Source organism: Pipistrellus hanaki (assembly GCF_964339955.1).
Source record: "Pipistrellus hanaki genome assembly, chromosome: 7".
Classification (NCBI taxonomy): Eukaryota; Metazoa; Chordata; class Mammalia; order Chiroptera; family Vespertilionidae; genus Pipistrellus; species Pipistrellus hanaki.
Genome location: NC_140509.1, coordinates 28,936,536 through 28,953,257, shown reverse-complemented (window position 1 = coordinate 28,953,257; position 16,722 = coordinate 28,936,536). Strand labels below are relative to the sequence as shown.

Genomic DNA, 16,722 nt, shown 5'->3' with positions numbered 1-16,722 from the left:
AAGGAGATGAAGAATTTTTTTCCCCTGCCTAAGGCATGGGGTGACTATTGCACGAAGAAAGCTTGGTGATTTCTTTTTTTTTCCTTTTTTCTTTTTTAAATATATTTTATTGATTTTCCACAGAGAGGAAGGGAGAGGGATAGAGAGCTAGAAAAGTTGAGAGAGAAACATCCACCAGCTGCCTCCTGCACACCCCCTACTGGGGATGTGCCCGCAACCAATGCACATGCCCTTGACCGGAATCGAGCCTGTAACCCTTGAGTCCACAGACTGACGCTCTATCCATTGAGCCAAACTGGTTTCAGTGCACGGTGATTTCTTGGGCAAGGACACAGAAGCATAAGCATAGCAGTCTTATGGATGTCATGCCTGTGTTCCTAATTAAAGGCAGTCTTTGTGCTCCCTACACTGTTCTGATAAAAATCCAGCTTTATTGTGGTAACTTTAGCCATTCTCCCATTTCCAGAGGCACACCCTATTTCACTTAAAAAATAAAACAAAATCAAATTTTTATTTCTTTTTGACCCTTCAATTCAGCCTGAAAAAAGAATACAGCTCCTATCAACCCCGTCCATTCCCTTTAAATCCTTGTCCATACACACCTTTCGTCTGAGGAAGCTAAAAGTGTTAGGGTGGAGACCATAACCCTCCCACCTCTCACTCTTTAGAATCTACTGAACTTCCTTCATGACATCCTTCACAGTGGCCTCTCACCATGGCAACTGAACACCCCAAACACAAAAGCTCTAAACATCACTTAATCAATACTCAAATGTCATCAGTATTGTCTTTCTCTTAGTGCTGCAGGCAGAGCCACTTAGAAAAGTCACTCTGTGTCCAGGATCATAGATATCTCCTGCTTTATGCCTCCAGGGGGCCCAGGTAGTCCCAGAAAAGAATCAACTCTTTACTATTCACCAAAAACGCCACTCTATGGAAACCATATGTCCAATAACCACTCTTCATCTTCTTCTAGTTGAAACTTCCACTTTCTTAATCCTTCAACATCCCCCCACAAATCCCCCCAGAGCCCATTACATTTCGAAGTCTCCTATCAACTATGCCCTCATCTTCTGAGACCCACCGAAAGCCTTGCCCTCCCCTCATTAAAGAATAAACCCTCCCATTGCAGAGTTATTCTATGTAAATAAATAGTCAAGCTTGGACATTCCTGCACAGTGTCTCCATCTGAACTACAGTTTTTTTTTAAAACACATATTTTTATTGACTTCAGAGAGGAAGGAAGATGGAGAGAATCATCAATGCTGACAGAGAATCTTTGATTGGCTGCCTCCTGCACGCCCCACACTGGGGATCAAGCCACAACCCACAACCTGGGCATGTGCCCTTGACCAGAATTGAACCTGGGACCCTTCTGTCCTCAGGCTGACGCTCTATCCATCGAGCCAAACCAGGTAGGGTGCAATATGACCTTTTTTGAAATTGCTAGTTATTTCACCACTATTGGCTTCATTTGCTTAAAAAAATATATTTGGGTAGAATATTAATTTTAAATAAGATAGGCTTGTCTGTTTTATAATTCACTTGCCATGTGCTTGCAAATTATTTTATTTATCTGTGGGGAAATATAAGGCCAAATAGAAATTTGGGGGGGAGAGGGAGAGAGGTAGAGGCAAGTGGGATAAAGAGAACAAGAAGGAAGATCTGTTCGTGCTTATTTTAAGCATTTGCTACAAGTTGCTTCATGGGTTTGGATCAAGACTGGGGCCTCCTCTTGTGCAGCCTGGACCTCCTGCCAGTGCTAAGGGAGGAGCAACAGGAGGCTGGCCCTGCTACCAATGCTACCTACCCAACAGCCAAGGATCCCCAAAGAATGCTACAACGAAATTATCCATGAAGCACTTTGCTTTCCCCCCCTTCCATTTGGGGACAGGGTTTACTGTAGTTGATTTTGTATCTCAGTCCTGTTATTTCCCCCTCTGACATTGAGCTGTAAGATTGTCTTAAAGCCAGGCGCAGCCGGAGAAGGAGAGATCAGAAGCATGTGCAGGCACCTAGAAAGTGGTTTCCTAGCAACAGTAACTAGTTCAAAGATTTCCCAACTCTTGTGTAGTTTGAATTTCCATAGCAATGTGGAGAATAGTAAATAGTAAGTGTCCTTATGTGCTTAATGCAAATGAACTCTAATCAAGAAAAGACGGATCAATAAAGGAAAGCATCTGTATTTGTTCTATTAGATTCTGTCTCATTAGGTATCATAAGTGTTACCCTGAGGTCTAGGCTTCCTGTAATGTGTTGTGATAAGTCAGATGGTTTAATTAAAAAAATATATATATATTGTCTCTTTGTTTCCTCTTTTGTCAGAAGCATCTACCAAAGCAATTTAAAGGGAAAGATGCTGCTTTGGCTGGTGTGCCTCAGTTGGTTGGAGCATTTGGTTCCTGGTCAGGGTACAACAGATTAATTTCTCTCTCTCACATCCATGTTTCTTTTTTCCTCTCTCTCTCCCTCCTCCCCTCTCTGAAATCAGTAAAACATACCCTTGGGGGAAGATTAAAAACAAACGAATACATAAAATAAAAGAGAAAGGTGCTCCAGAAGAAGAAACTGTATTTTCAAATATACAAATTTTATGATATGTGATTATTAAGATGTCAGCTCCAGAGGTCACCCAAGTTGTTATGCAAATACTCAATTTGCTTTTTTTAAAAAGCAGAATATAATTGAGTTCACAGTACCAGAGTGATTCCTGCCTTCCCTCCTGACTCTAAATAATTTTGGTTATAAAATTGGGCCCACTGAAAGCAAAGGCACTTTTAAAATAAATTAAGCCCCATTCGCATCACATTTGAAATGGCACAGTTATAGTATTTCATTTCTTTTCTCCTCCTTAAACCGCAAGGCTATATTCCTCCCCTGTGTACACCTGCCTCCTTCACAGGAAGATTGCAAAAGTAAATATGGGTGAAGCCCTTTGGATTCTTATTGGCACAACCATTAAAGACGAACAACAACCACATTATGTTGGTGTGGTGTCAAGACTACATACAACTATGCACATATGTTATTCACTCTCTAAGTTAAAAAAATATTTCTTATATTGCTTATACATTTTTAAGAAAGAAAAAACCATACAAATTATCTTGAATTACTATGAAGAAAAAATTTTAAAGTAAAAAAAAAAAAAGCAGTAGAGACAGTACTGTATGCTCAGGGTCTTCTACAGGGTCATCAGGTATATTAATAGATAGATTAATAGATAGGAGTCATTACTCAGAATGCTACAGGAAGGTAGGTATTTGGTCCACTTGCTTTGGTGTATTTTTGTGTAACGCTTTGTTCACAGGAAACATGGAGGATGTGGGAAGATGCTTTGATTCTCCTAGGCCCATGGTCGGCAAACTGTGGCTCACGAGCCACATGCGGCTCTTTGGCCCCTTGAGTGTGGCTCTTACACAAAATGCTACAGCCTGGGCGAGTCTATTTTGAAGAAGTGGCATTAGAAGAAGTTTAAGTTTAAAATATTTGGCTCTCAAAAGAAATTTCAATCATTGTACTGTTGATATTTGGCTCTGTTGACGAATGAATTTGCCGACCACTGTTCTAGGCTGAACTTGGTGCTAGGGTGGTGTCATCACAGGTGATATGAGATAGACCCATTGCTAGTGTCAGGCCATAGACATTCAGAAGGTCACAAAGTTTCTGTAAACTCAGTGAGACCTCATCATGATGAGGTCCTTGGAACTGACAAAATCTAAAGAGTGAGATCCATTTGGTTTTTCAGTAACTAGTTCCTCTGAGGAATTCTGAAAGAGACTTGCCCTATCACTGACATCTACACTGTATATTTACAGGAATGTTACAGGGTACTTTTAGGATCAATGTGAGATGATTGGATATGCAATTATTTATTTCATGTTGGAATGAAAGCAAGTTATGACACTCTGCTATTAATTTAGCAGCTATAAAATTATTCAGTTTGAACTAATCATTGTTAATGCGACAACTACTGGGCCAATAACCATATTTTTATTCCCCGTTAATATGGAAAATGTATTTACAGACACCTGCTTTAGCAGGAGCATTTTTATATGACTTAATTTAATTATCCTTAAATCATGTTTTCACAGTTATTAGTCTAATTAGCACATATAAAAAAGTTCTGATGAAAATGAATTTTTTGTGCCAAATACTTTTCTTCATGTAAGCAGCAAAAATTTGTTAATAAGCCATCAAAATATCTGTCACTTTAAAACCTAATATTTTTATAATGGCCTATGGCTATCTAGAAAGCTTATTTCTGAGGAAAAAGAGACTGACTTAGAGATGGGACACTTTTTTTCCTCTTTAACACCTAAAGTATTAATATCTTCTGAAATTGCATGTAGAAATATCATGTGTCTTACTTAAAACCTACATTGTTGTTCATCCTTAATTGTCAAATATGTATATCACGTGTCTACTCAGAACAATTTTGTTACATAAACATATTAGAGATAATATTAATACAAAAGACCCACATGCCAGTTGGAGAACAACAGAGCCCTAAATTATTCAATTTCCTTTTATTTTTTTAAAACTTTAAAAAATGTTTTCAATAAGTTGTGTGTGTTTTTTTGAGAGAGGATGAGAGAGAAACATAAACATCAATTTGCTGCCTCCTGCATGCCCTTTATGGAGTCTGAAACCTGGGCATATGCCCTGACCCAGAATCGAACCTGGTGACCTCTTGCTGCATGGGTCAAGGCTCACCCACTTATCCACACTGGCCGGGCTCAATTTCCTTTTAAATTTAACTTAATTTTGGTCCATAAAGAATTTTGATACTTGGAAGATTTTTTAATGCTAATATTCTAGATAGAAATTTGTGATGAGGGAAAAGGAAAGCGTGGAAACTGTGAACTAAATCAAATTTTTTAAAAGATGAAATCCTCCTTTTGCAATGTGAAGTCACCGTTTTCCTGCTTTCATTGTTTTTCATCATATAATGTTCTTAGAACACACATTGGGGTTTATTGCTGACATCTATATCGTACTAAAAGCAGCTCAAATATTGTTCTCCCCATCTGGTAAATGAGGTAAAAGCCTTTGATTATCTTCACACATCACTGTAAAAACGGCATGGTGTACACTCATATACACATGTGCCTTTGGGCAATGTGCACATCATAATAACATTTTCAAACAAGATAGATAATGCAAAATGACAGCATAGGCCATTTTCTCAAAATTATTAGCATGGCACTGTGTCACTGTGTGTGTTAGCCATCACAACCCCCAGAGTAGATGCTACCCTGACTCATAAACCTTGTAAATACTGTGTCAATGCTTGCAAGCACTTGAAATAAATTTTGCACTGGTTGAAAAATAGTATTTTATCCCTCAACAACACAAGGCTGAAATCTATCACTGTTCTGGATGGATTTGGTGCAAGTTAGTGTCTCAACTTTGAAGAATCACTTCTTTCCCTCACAATAACCTCAATGATATACTGGAGAAATGCTATAATTATTGATCTACAGTTCTTGGGAACAATAACTGCCTATTAGGTTCTACTGTGCACTTTTTTTTTTTGTATTTTCTGAGTATAAACATTCACATCAAAATCATTCATCTTTAGTAACCTTATCCTCAATTTAGTATAGAAACCAAAGAACTGTTCACTAATATTTAACATTTTCATCTAAAAGTAACTTAGTTAAGTGTGAGGTCTGAGGATACGCATGCACAAGTTAGGGGATGGATTGAAGAAATATTAATGCATTATGCTTACAAACTATACTTTTTACGAATAGGACCCCTTCCTCTTTTATCCACTAGTTTTTCTAACAGACTTGTCTATACCTATGACTCCATCACAGCTTCTCTGGCATCTACCCTCCCTGGTCTTGGCAGCTCTGGCTGTGTTTCCCTTGCATAGTCACATCTGTTTTAACCCATCATTCTCAGAGTCCAAGGAGCCCTTTTGAACTCTGCCTTAAAACTTTCCTTTTAGGCCTAACTCCCAAATGATTGTCTTTATAGAAGACGAGCTTTAATCTTAAGATCAAGATACTAAAATAAATGATGTTGCCCAGCTGGTAAGGCTCAGTGGTTGAGCATCGACCTATGAACTGGGAGGTCACGGTTCCATTCCTGGTCAGGGCACATGCCTGGGTTGCAAGTTCAATCCCCAATGTGGATCATGTAGGGGGCAGCCAATCAATGATTCTCTCTGATCATTGATGTTTCTACCGTGTTTCCCCAAAAATAAGACATCCTCTGAAATTAAGACCTAGCGCATGGAAAGATAAAACATCCCCTGAAAATAAGACCTAGCGCAACTTTGGGAGAAAAAATTAATATAAGACACTGTCTTATTTTTGGGGAAACAGGGTATCTCCCCCTCTCCCTTCCTCTCTGAAATTTTAAAAAAAAATACATCTTAAAATAAGTAAATAAAAGATGTTTGTCAACAAGGAAAATACTCTCTTAAGCATCATTTATCTCTCTCTTACAAGAATTAAATTTCTCACCTCTCTCCGAAGAATACAGTGGACCATGACGATCACAAAGCCTTGCAATGAATCGAACACGGCGAAAAGTATTTGGAACAATATGGAGCGTTTGTCCGTCATGGCCAGAACCGCAGACATCCACGTCAGAGCCAGAAGGGGCAACACCACACAGGAGCTCCAAAGAGACGCCCTGTTGAGACAGAGGAAGCCACATCACACAGCTGGGGGTCACATCCCGGGCAATAACCAAACCCCCATTCCACAAAGCATTCTTTTATGTGGCACCAAGACCATTAACTTGGAAACCACAGAGCAGATAAACATTTAATAGTTTTATTTATTTTTTTATAAACTATCCCACAACAGTTATAAAGGCAGTTGCCAATTATAAATATTTAAGTATGCTCTTAGCACTAATATTAGCGAAGATTTTATTTATTTTTTTTCCATCATAGCATTTTCTCACATGCACTGTAAAAGGTTTGTAACAAGAAGATGTAAATGATTGGGACTAACATGGCGTTACTGGCGGTGGTGGCTGACAAAGCTGTTGTTGAAACTACTCCACACTTGGCACATTTGAGCGTCAAACCGCTATGAGGCTCACTCATCTGACTGCAAACAAACAGAACACCCACAAAAAGAACAAAATATTGAATTGTCACCAACAAATTGTTGCGGCTGCAAGTTAGTTTTTAAATACGATCTCATGCAGAAAAGTATATTTATCAAGAATGAATGTTCTAGGTTGTTTTAAAGGTGCATTTACACTACACATGATTTTTGTAACATTTACCTTTTAATATTTTGGGCCTTTGTTGCATGCGAAGCACATTTCCATCATTTACACCATAAATAGCTCTTGTGTCTACAGACCAAAGTTGCCCAATACATTGAGTTAAACATAAGTATATGCTTGTATAGACATACAGTGAAAACCCTTTATTCAGACCCCTGATAAACAAGGACTCCCAGTTTCAAAATACTTTCATTGTCATTTGCAAAAGGCATATAATATCAATGATATCATTTTGAAATATAAATATATATCTCAGAAGTCCAATAGAGGAAGATGTTTATTTTAGGTCTTTAGGAATTTGTGGAAAAGACAGCCATTGTCTCAAAATATTTATATTTTGAAATATAGCATCAATGTACTGTCTGTACTTTAGGATGATCTGAATAGAGGGGCTGATGAAATTTGATGACATATTAGTTGATCATAAAAAGGGTGATAGCTTTCTGCTCTAATAACACACATTGAACATAATCATTAAATTACATATTCTTTCATTAAGTTCAAAATACCCTTCTGAGCATTTTGTCATAGGTACCATCTAATAGCATTTGTATGGTCTCTTCTAGTCTAGAGAATTTTGCAGGTAAATTTGGCTTCAGATAATTCAAGTTCAATCTACTATGTCACAGAAGTTGCACTACATAGAAAACTTTATATGTATTTTGCTTTAGAAATACATTTCAAACCAGTCCTTGAAAAATGACTGGTTTATTAGAACATATTTCTCTCAGGAAAAAAATAACAAAAAGAAATTACCTGAATCAAAATTCAGAATACTTTGAAATAATTTTCTGTGATGTATTTCTCTTATCCATTTCCATGTGGTGTTTATATCTAAAATATAAGTTTGCCTGGTATGTTTTTCTTCTTAATAATATTATAGTGGACTTACATTACTATGTGTATTATAAAGGCAGAACAGAGAAAAATCATAAGAGGCTCATAATTCAGAATGTCTGGTATCTTTTAAAGAAGTGCATTCATTTGTGAATAGTGCTTGGATGGGATAATAAATCTGAAAGCTATTAAGTAAGTAGATTGATCTTTAGACCCCAGGAGAAAAATCAAAGCTTTCAGAATTGATGTGGGGGTGGGGAATTGAATACTAAATCATCCCGTTTTCTGATTCAACCCAGAACATCTGTACTAGCCACATCTCTTTAACATTTTCAAAATAATAGGTAACCAATAGTTTTGCCACTGTGGTTCATGAATGTCTCAATGGGTATACCAATGCGTTTGAAATTACTCCCAAATGAGTACCTAGATCAATATTCTCCACAGTGGCTGAATATTATATGTATATATCCAATTCCAAAACTCTAATGGGACCCAGGTATCAGTCTTTTTTAAAATTAAAAATATATATTTTTTCTTAATCCTCATCCCAGGATATGTTTATTGATTTGAAGGAGAGAGAGGGAGGAGGAAGGGAAGGAGGGAGAAAAACATTGATCAGTGAACCGCATCCTAGGTATTTACTCTAATTGGGAATCAAACCTGCAATTTTTTGGGAGTACAGGATGATGCTCCAACTAACTGAGTCACCTGGCCAGGGCAACATCAATATTTTTTAAGGTTCCATAGATTATTCTGATGAACAAATAAGAAAAAAAACCCCTCAAACTTCAGAAGGAAGAACAGGGGAGGTTGGGTGGGGAATGGCTGGGGGTAAGAGATCAACCAAAGAACTTATATGCATATAAGCATAACTAATGGACACATACATTGCAGGGGTGAAGGTATGGGCTGGGGGATAGGGGCAGGCTGGGAGAAGACAATGGGGAGGGGGGGCATATGTGATACTTTAAACAATAAAGAATTAAAAATTAAAAAAATCAAAATATAAAAAAGGATAAAAACTACTGCCCTAACTTTTTTTGAGGGTCTTCAATCTTGTTACATCCCACTAGATTAATATTAAAAGGCATGCCTTAGTCCTTTATTGTTTTCTTTATCACAGAAGATAGGCTATTTGGCGTTTGTGCTTCAAGCACAATCATGGCTATCTTTCTCGACTTTAAGGATGCCATGCCTCTACACTCTGACCTAAGATTGAAAATTTATGATTATTAAAAATAATTCCAGTAAACAATATATGTATTTTACCCCTGAAAAAATGGAATTTGAATAAATATGGTCTTTTCTAAAAATGTATTTTAAGACAGCATTTGAATTACTCATTTCTCTTTATTTGAGGCTGGCTAAAAGGTCTATATATACTTTCCTTAGTCAGAGCTAACCATTGAAACTCTGCTCGACATTAACTGGTTGGACACCTTTAGAACATTATTATCAGATATGAATAGAGATGAAGACAGATTTCCCAGAGAGATCTAATATTTTTTCCTAGTCTGCATAGCCACTATGGGAATTAATGTGTTATGAAGAACACATAGTCTAGATGCTAAATTGAGTTCCTGCAATGAAAAATAAAGTCTCATTTCTTTGCTATAAGGAAAATTATCTAACAATAAATGCCAACAATTAAAAGAACAACTGAATTTCCCATTAGTTAGGTAAAACCAGTATCTACTCAAGCACAGAGTCTGAAGATGATCACTGCACTGCTCTCTTGGGTTGTTCTGACTAGTCCATGGGCATCTTGAAGTCAACAAGTCCTAGTTCCTTATGCAAATTTCTTTTCCTTAGAAAAAAAGTTTGTCTGATTGGTTTATTAAGACTATAAAAATTCCCTGGAAGAAAATATGCTTTTACTCTTTGGAAAAGTCTCATGAAATTTGTATGAAGTCCTGGTCCCCTTAATTTCAGGGAGGTAAGTAAAGCAGTTTAAAGTACGTAGTAGCTAAAATCACACTGCAGCAACAAAAAAGGGAAAATTAAGAATTATGTTTGAAGGGTTCTGAAAAGACACCAGCCATTTTATATTTTATGTTGCTTTCATTATTTCTAATTATTCTTCTATATAAGATGTGTTGTTATTTGAAATCAATATCCTTGGTAAAATATATTTTATGGTATTAGAAAAACATAATTTTTATATTACAAAACTTGTAAGCTATTGTATTATTTATTATATATAGTCATTCACTCATTTGTTTTATTTTTATTTTTTTAAATATATTTTTATTGATTTCAGAGAGGAAGGGAGAGGTAGAGAAATAGAAACATCAATGATGAAAATCATCGATCGGCTGCCTCCTGCACACCACCTACTGGGGATCGAGCCTGCAACCCAGGCATATGCCCTTGACCAGAATCAAACCTGGGACCCTTCAATCTGCAGGCTGAACTCTGTCCACTGAGCAAAACCCGCTAGGGTTGTTTTAAATACTTACTGCATATAAACTATATCCTTGGTGTTTCCTAATAACTGATCATAAAAAGAAGAAAGGGGACAAAGAAATAGAAAAAAATGGAGGATAAACTGATTCAAAATAAATGCTTAATATACTAATATATTTAAACAACCCCTAATGACCAATATTTACAATTATAAAGACAAATTGTTAAGTTATTAGCTTCCTGCTCAATGTATCTTTAGTTAATTCTGATTGTTTGTTCTTCACCGAAGGCTTTATTATTGCCCTCAGAGCGTTCTCTGTGAAGTAAAATTAGCTTCAAATACTCCCATGTTCTAAACAGTTCTTTCAATCACACTTTGAAATAGAGAGCAAGTGTCAATCTATGTATACTTAAGCTAAAACAGCATTTTATATTAAAGATGAAAAATTTTTTTAAACCTAGAGTCATTAATTTGTTAATAGTTTTTTTCTGCTGTGGACAGTTAATAGTATTCTGCTTTTAATACTTTTCTATTTCTCCAACAGGGACCTTTGCACCAGAAAAACATTGCCTGACTCAGTTTTATCAGGGAAACAGATGTAACTTCTTATGTTTTTAGAGATGGAGATTTTAAGAATAATATATAGATCAAAATGGCTAATTTCTAAGTTCATGATGTGACAATGTTGTCATTTCGCCTAACCCTATCTTATCCCTTACAAAGAGCCATGTGAGTCAAACTAGATATTCCATATAAAATAAATGAGGAAAATACTGACTGAAAATTTAATATACTCTTACCATTATACTCATCCTAATGATCTCATGTCTTTTTCTTTTGTTTTTATTTTATTTTTTCCATCACCATTTATCCCTGTATGTCCTCTTCTACCTTTATCTCTTTTTCTGACCTCAATATCATGAATGGTGGAATCATGAAAGTGTGAGTGATATAACTCAGGTTTTGTTTTTTGTTTTTATAATAACCTGTCCAGCTTGGCTTCCTCATTTCATTCATCATAGCACTAGCTACCATTTATTGAGAGAGTGCTTCCTACTTGCTAGATACTCTAGTCTAATGAATGCTTTATATGCATCATATTCATATGCTCTATTATGAGGCAAGAGCCACTTATAGATAAGAAGACTGTGGCAGAAAGAGTAATAAGTAACATGCCCAAAGACACACAACTAGCAGATGGCAGAGCTAGAGCTAGATAATGAACATGGTTGTTTTTTACTTCAAAGCTTTATCCTAATCACTAATTTCCCTACCCCCACAATTAAAAATAAAATACACAAGTTTATACCAGTCGTGGCAGAACTGAGTTCCTATACCCAGTGCTCAGTATGATCGACTTATTCTTACATCATTAATCCAAACAGAAATAACTAGAAAAGCAACTGCTCCAATTCCAACCGTGTGTGGCAGACTAACAAGAGTAATAATGTGAAAGCTCCAAGTTCAAATGGTATAGAAAGCTCAGTGTCTGTACAAGTTCAAGTCTGCCTATTTAAAGATGCCGTGGAGACTTGTCTGAAGTGAACAAAACATCTCTGAGAGAGGAAGTGATTCCCTCAGAAAGGAATCTCTAATGGTGTTTTTATTACACCACTGCAGTTCTGATATCAAATTTTTATACTGAAAACCATTAAACCTATTCTTTTACTAGGGGGAAAAAAAATGCCTGAACTATCTTATAAATCACTACATAGATTGTAAAAACACAAAGGACCTACTATAATTCTCACCAATTGTTCATCAAATACTATGACTATTAGATAATACCATGAATTATTAATGAAATCAGAACAATTGTAGGGTACATTTTGAATGAAGGTATACACAGCAAGGAGAACGCTAAAACTATAAAAGATACAAAAGGAAATTTAAAGTCATTCATATTTCATTTAGACTTTTACAAATTTTGTGATGAAGTTAAGCTATAACCTTAAAAAGCTGCTATCAATCTGTTTATGAAATGTCATTAAGTTATTAGAGATGGTGATATTACAATAACAGTAAAGTGTTTTTCTAAATTTTATAAATGGTTAAAATGTGCAAGTGAAAATTATAAATCTCTTTCCAGGAAGTTATCATCAAAATGTCATATAGAATGAGAACAGTGTTTCAAAAATGGTTATTTCAAAAAATTCTCTGATATATACAATTAATCAAAGAAAATGCACTTTTTCACCCTGCTAAGGTCTACTTGTCCAATCCCATTGTGTCTCATACTGACATTATGTTCGGTCTACCCCCGTGTTCCTTTGCAACCAAAACCAGGTGGCTTTGAAAATCTTCATCTAAGGACAAATATTTTAGGTCTAGGTAATCTTATCTTACATACAGGCTATGCACACAAATCCAGATTTTCTTAATGGTCTTTTTAATTTTTAGATTTTGGCTTCATTACTTAAGAATAGTACATTGGCAACTTGCATGGCAGGATCTACCAAGACACATTTGTTCATCAGAAACAAAATTCAAGGCACAGTCAAATGCAGCTGATGATCTGGAATGGGGGTATGGGATTCACTGGTAAAGAACCTTCAAAATGCACCAATTGCAGCTTACCCGGCTCTGTGTTTGAGCTTTTTATCTAGGATCCCATCTCTGGAAACAAGTTTATTAAATACCAAAATGCCAATCACCATGTTGACCTGTCAAATAGAAACAAAGGTTGACCTTTCAATGATAATGAAGGGAATCAGGTCCCCATTTCTCCTGAAAATCCTCATTTAAAGACTCACACTAGGTCGCGCTTCTCCAATATTTATAAGTGTATAAAGGAATATGGGACAATATAACAGTGGTGTGTTACTCTCAAGTTTTAAAGTACATTAGGTACATTTGATTTCCATGTTTCGCAGTTAACACTGAGTACATGAACATTCAATGGCCTAACTTGTCATTGGTGCCATACAATGCCAATCTGGCTGGCATTCTTCTTTCTGAGTCACCCCTGAATAAAGTCCATTGGCTAAATGAGTTCTACCCTATGCCTGAGAGTCAAAAGGTTTTGAGTCTCACAGTGAGAGGCTGCCAAAGGTGCTAAGGACTTGTCATTGCCCCCAGCAGGGGGAACAGAATGCCTAATTTCCTACCTCTCCTGTGGGGAGGGCAGCATTTTGGTGCAGGCTTTTCTAGACAAAAGGGAAAGCCTATTCAACTCACCATGATCCTTTAAAAGATGGATGCTAACACCACTTCCCATAATGGGTGCCATTCAACACTTCTCAGCATTTTCTAAGACTCTTACTCTCACTTAAAGGGATTTAAATACAGGTGAAATGAAATCACACACATTTTTCTCTCTCGAGCAAAATGGTAAAAAGCTGCTGAGACAGCTGTCCTGAGGTGCACTCAAGGTTCTCTAACCTACTCACTTCCTGATCAAGGAATCCAGCCCAATGCTGAGACCAAGATAAAAACAAAACAAACAAACACACACACAAAAAAACAACACTTTTTTTTTGACTTCCTACTTTTTACCCTCCAGCATCAACAAAATCTTGCTGCAAATAGGTGATGACAATATTGAAACTAGTTTTTCACAAGCGGGGCTACTATAATAGTTATAAAACAACAACACCACCACCACAAAGGTTCTATTTCCTTCAATACACGTTGGCCAAATGAAATATAAAGTTGAAATCTGTTCAACTGCTGGTGTAGGAAAGATCCAAAGCACCTGTTAGGAACGGACTTAGGAAGTGTCACTCTTCATAGCTTCCAACAAGATACCATTTAAGGGTCTGATCTCCTTATTTGAACTAAGAGAAAAGGTGTATTTCATGGATTCTATTCATTTCCAATTTAATCCTGTGGAGATTCATCACTACCCCAAACCCACAGTTTTCTTTCAAGTATACACATACCCTTTGTTTCTTCATTTTAAGGTCATGTATATATTAACCTAGTAATTTGGGGAAATAATTCCAGTGATTAAATAAAAATTCAATGCATCAGACAAAAAAGTATCTAATAGTTTCAGTTTCCCTATGCTTTTCTTTAACACCCATGCCTAGATTTTGTTTCTCTTGTGAAATATTAATAGTTTCTGCTCTCTGTTACAGTTTAGTGGAGAGCATACTTTAAAGGAAGAAAAAATCACATAGAATTATTAAAAAAGATGTTGCTAGCTTCCAATTTATTGAATGATTTGTTCAATAAACCAAAGGGTAATTTTCCCATTAGAAATCTAACTGCATAGCATATGGATCTTTGTATTTAATTCAGACCATTTCTTTACTCTATTAGATTTTCCAAAGACTTATTGGACAAGTAAGATTTGTAATCAAGAAATTCAGAGAGAGAAAGGCAAATTGGTAGGAATTTTTTATGTTCCTATAATTAAACACATATAGAAATTATTTTACAATTCCAAAGAGAAAAATTTTAAATCTTCATGCACAATATATGGCAGGGATTCTCAATTAGGGGTGGTTTTTTTACCTCTAGGAAATACTGATAATGTCTGTTTGAAATTAATATTTCTGATTGCTACAACTGGGGGTGGGGTATTATGGTATCTAGTAGGTAGAAGCCAGGGATGCTGCTGAACATCCTAAAAAAACAGGACAAAGGAATAGCGGATCTGAAATGTCTGCAGATTAAGGTTGGGAAACTCTGGCATAGGAACATATATTTTCTTATTGATATTTGGTAGCAGCAGAGATCTTAATAACTATGTAGATCAAACAGAATAGTATAAAGGTGAAATGATCATAGATGGTGAAATTCTATACATTAAAGAAGAATTTGTTAAAACTTACTCAAAAACTTCACAAATAAGACATTACTGAGAGAGAAATCCCACACTCCCACAATTTATATTCTTCAGTCTTCAAAATAAGAATATTTTAGAATAATAAAGGACTGAACCACTGTTGATATTCAATTTCAGTAACAATTCATTGAACTTTAAAATGTCTACACAACAAATACAAAACTGTCACTCTAACAGAAATGAAGTAGTCTTCCTTGGCTAAGAAAAGAAAAGAAGTTGATTTTGATGTTTACCAGGACAACGGCGGCTGCAGGTCCCACAAAAGCGTAGAGTAGTCCTCCTTCAAGAGAGAGCCAGCAGCTGGAAATAACATCAGATAGAAACTAACAAAAATTAGTGATAAGTGTTAAACCACAGAAGTGTGATACAAATAACTTGAATTATGCACTTAGCCTTGGAATTTTGGCAAGTTTCAAAGCTCTCTAATAAAAAATAAAAATAAAGAGCAAAGATGTGGAAGAAGCTAAAATTAGAGCAATTCATGAGTGAGAAAAGATATATACCTCTCATGGAAGAAAAAAACTTTTATCACAAGTTTTTTTGATAAACTTTCAGTCAGTTAAACCATTTTAGAGAAATTACTCTTGCTGTGAGATTTTTATATTGAATTCCAGCACAAAGGTGACTATTAAGTTTTGTAAAATGCCACTTTTTATCCGTTATAGAATCTTTCAGATATACTTTTAAGTGTGTTTTTAGAGTCAAACATGCCATTTACCCCATCCTCCTTGAGGCCAGAGATACTGGGAGAAACTGATGTAAAAGCCATCATTACAACAAACAGGTAATTTACAGTTTGCATGATGTCTTCTCTTCTAGTTTTACTTTTTCCCTACACTACTGAGAAAATTCACTAAAGATAAGCTTTTATTATTAATCAAGAAATGCAGGTTTGCATGATAGGAAGTTGGCAACCCATGTATTATATATATAAAACATTTCATTCTCTCACAACATAGGTACCTGAAGAGGGCATGGGGCTCATAATGGAGGTTTTGCAAGGTTTCATGAAGAAATGGGAAAGTGAAATAAGGATTCTGAACAGTGCTGCAGCATCAATATCCTAACCTCTGTTCCTATTCAGGTGCAGAATCCAGGAGAGTCAGAGGAGGGAAGTATGAAGGACCTGCTAGTCACTGCTGATGTAAAGGGTCATGCCCACCATTTCACGTATCTTTTCAATATTAATTTCAGTCCACAGAATTGGCATGTTGCCTTCAAAATTAACAACAATTTAATACCTTGTTTGATATTTGTTCTCACAATAAACTTCTATATTGGTTGTGGTGGTGGTTACATGACTTCAGCATTTGTTAAAACTCACAGAATTCTAAACCTAATAGGGTAAATGTTACTCTATGTAAATTATAACCCAATAACATTTTTAATCTAGGGATTATATATATGTGTGTGTGTGTACATATAT

The 16,722-nt window shown here is 36.0% G+C and overlaps 1 protein-coding gene across 7 annotated transcripts in view; it reads right to left on the bottom strand.

Annotated features, from left to right (window-relative positions):
• Window positions 1-16,722, bottom strand: part of ADGRB3 (adhesion G protein-coupled receptor B3) — a 687,259-nt gene that overhangs the window by 38,404 nt on the left and 632,133 nt on the right. For 6 of the 7 annotated variants that reach the window (XM_084890389.1, XM_084890391.1, XM_084890392.1 and 3 more), the window contains 4 exons: window positions 15,530-15,596; window positions 13,082-13,167; window positions 6,975-7,073; window positions 6,477-6,648 (listed from right to left, as the gene is read on the bottom strand). In XM_084890389.1, coding sequence (XP_084746515.1) covers window positions 6,477-6,648; window positions 6,975-7,073; window positions 13,082-13,167; window positions 15,530-15,596 — 424 coding nt within the window. The remainder of the gene's footprint in view (window positions 1-6,476; window positions 6,649-6,974; window positions 7,074-13,081; window positions 13,168-15,529; window positions 15,597-16,722) is intronic. The other variant, XM_084890393.1, reaches the window with a different exon arrangement.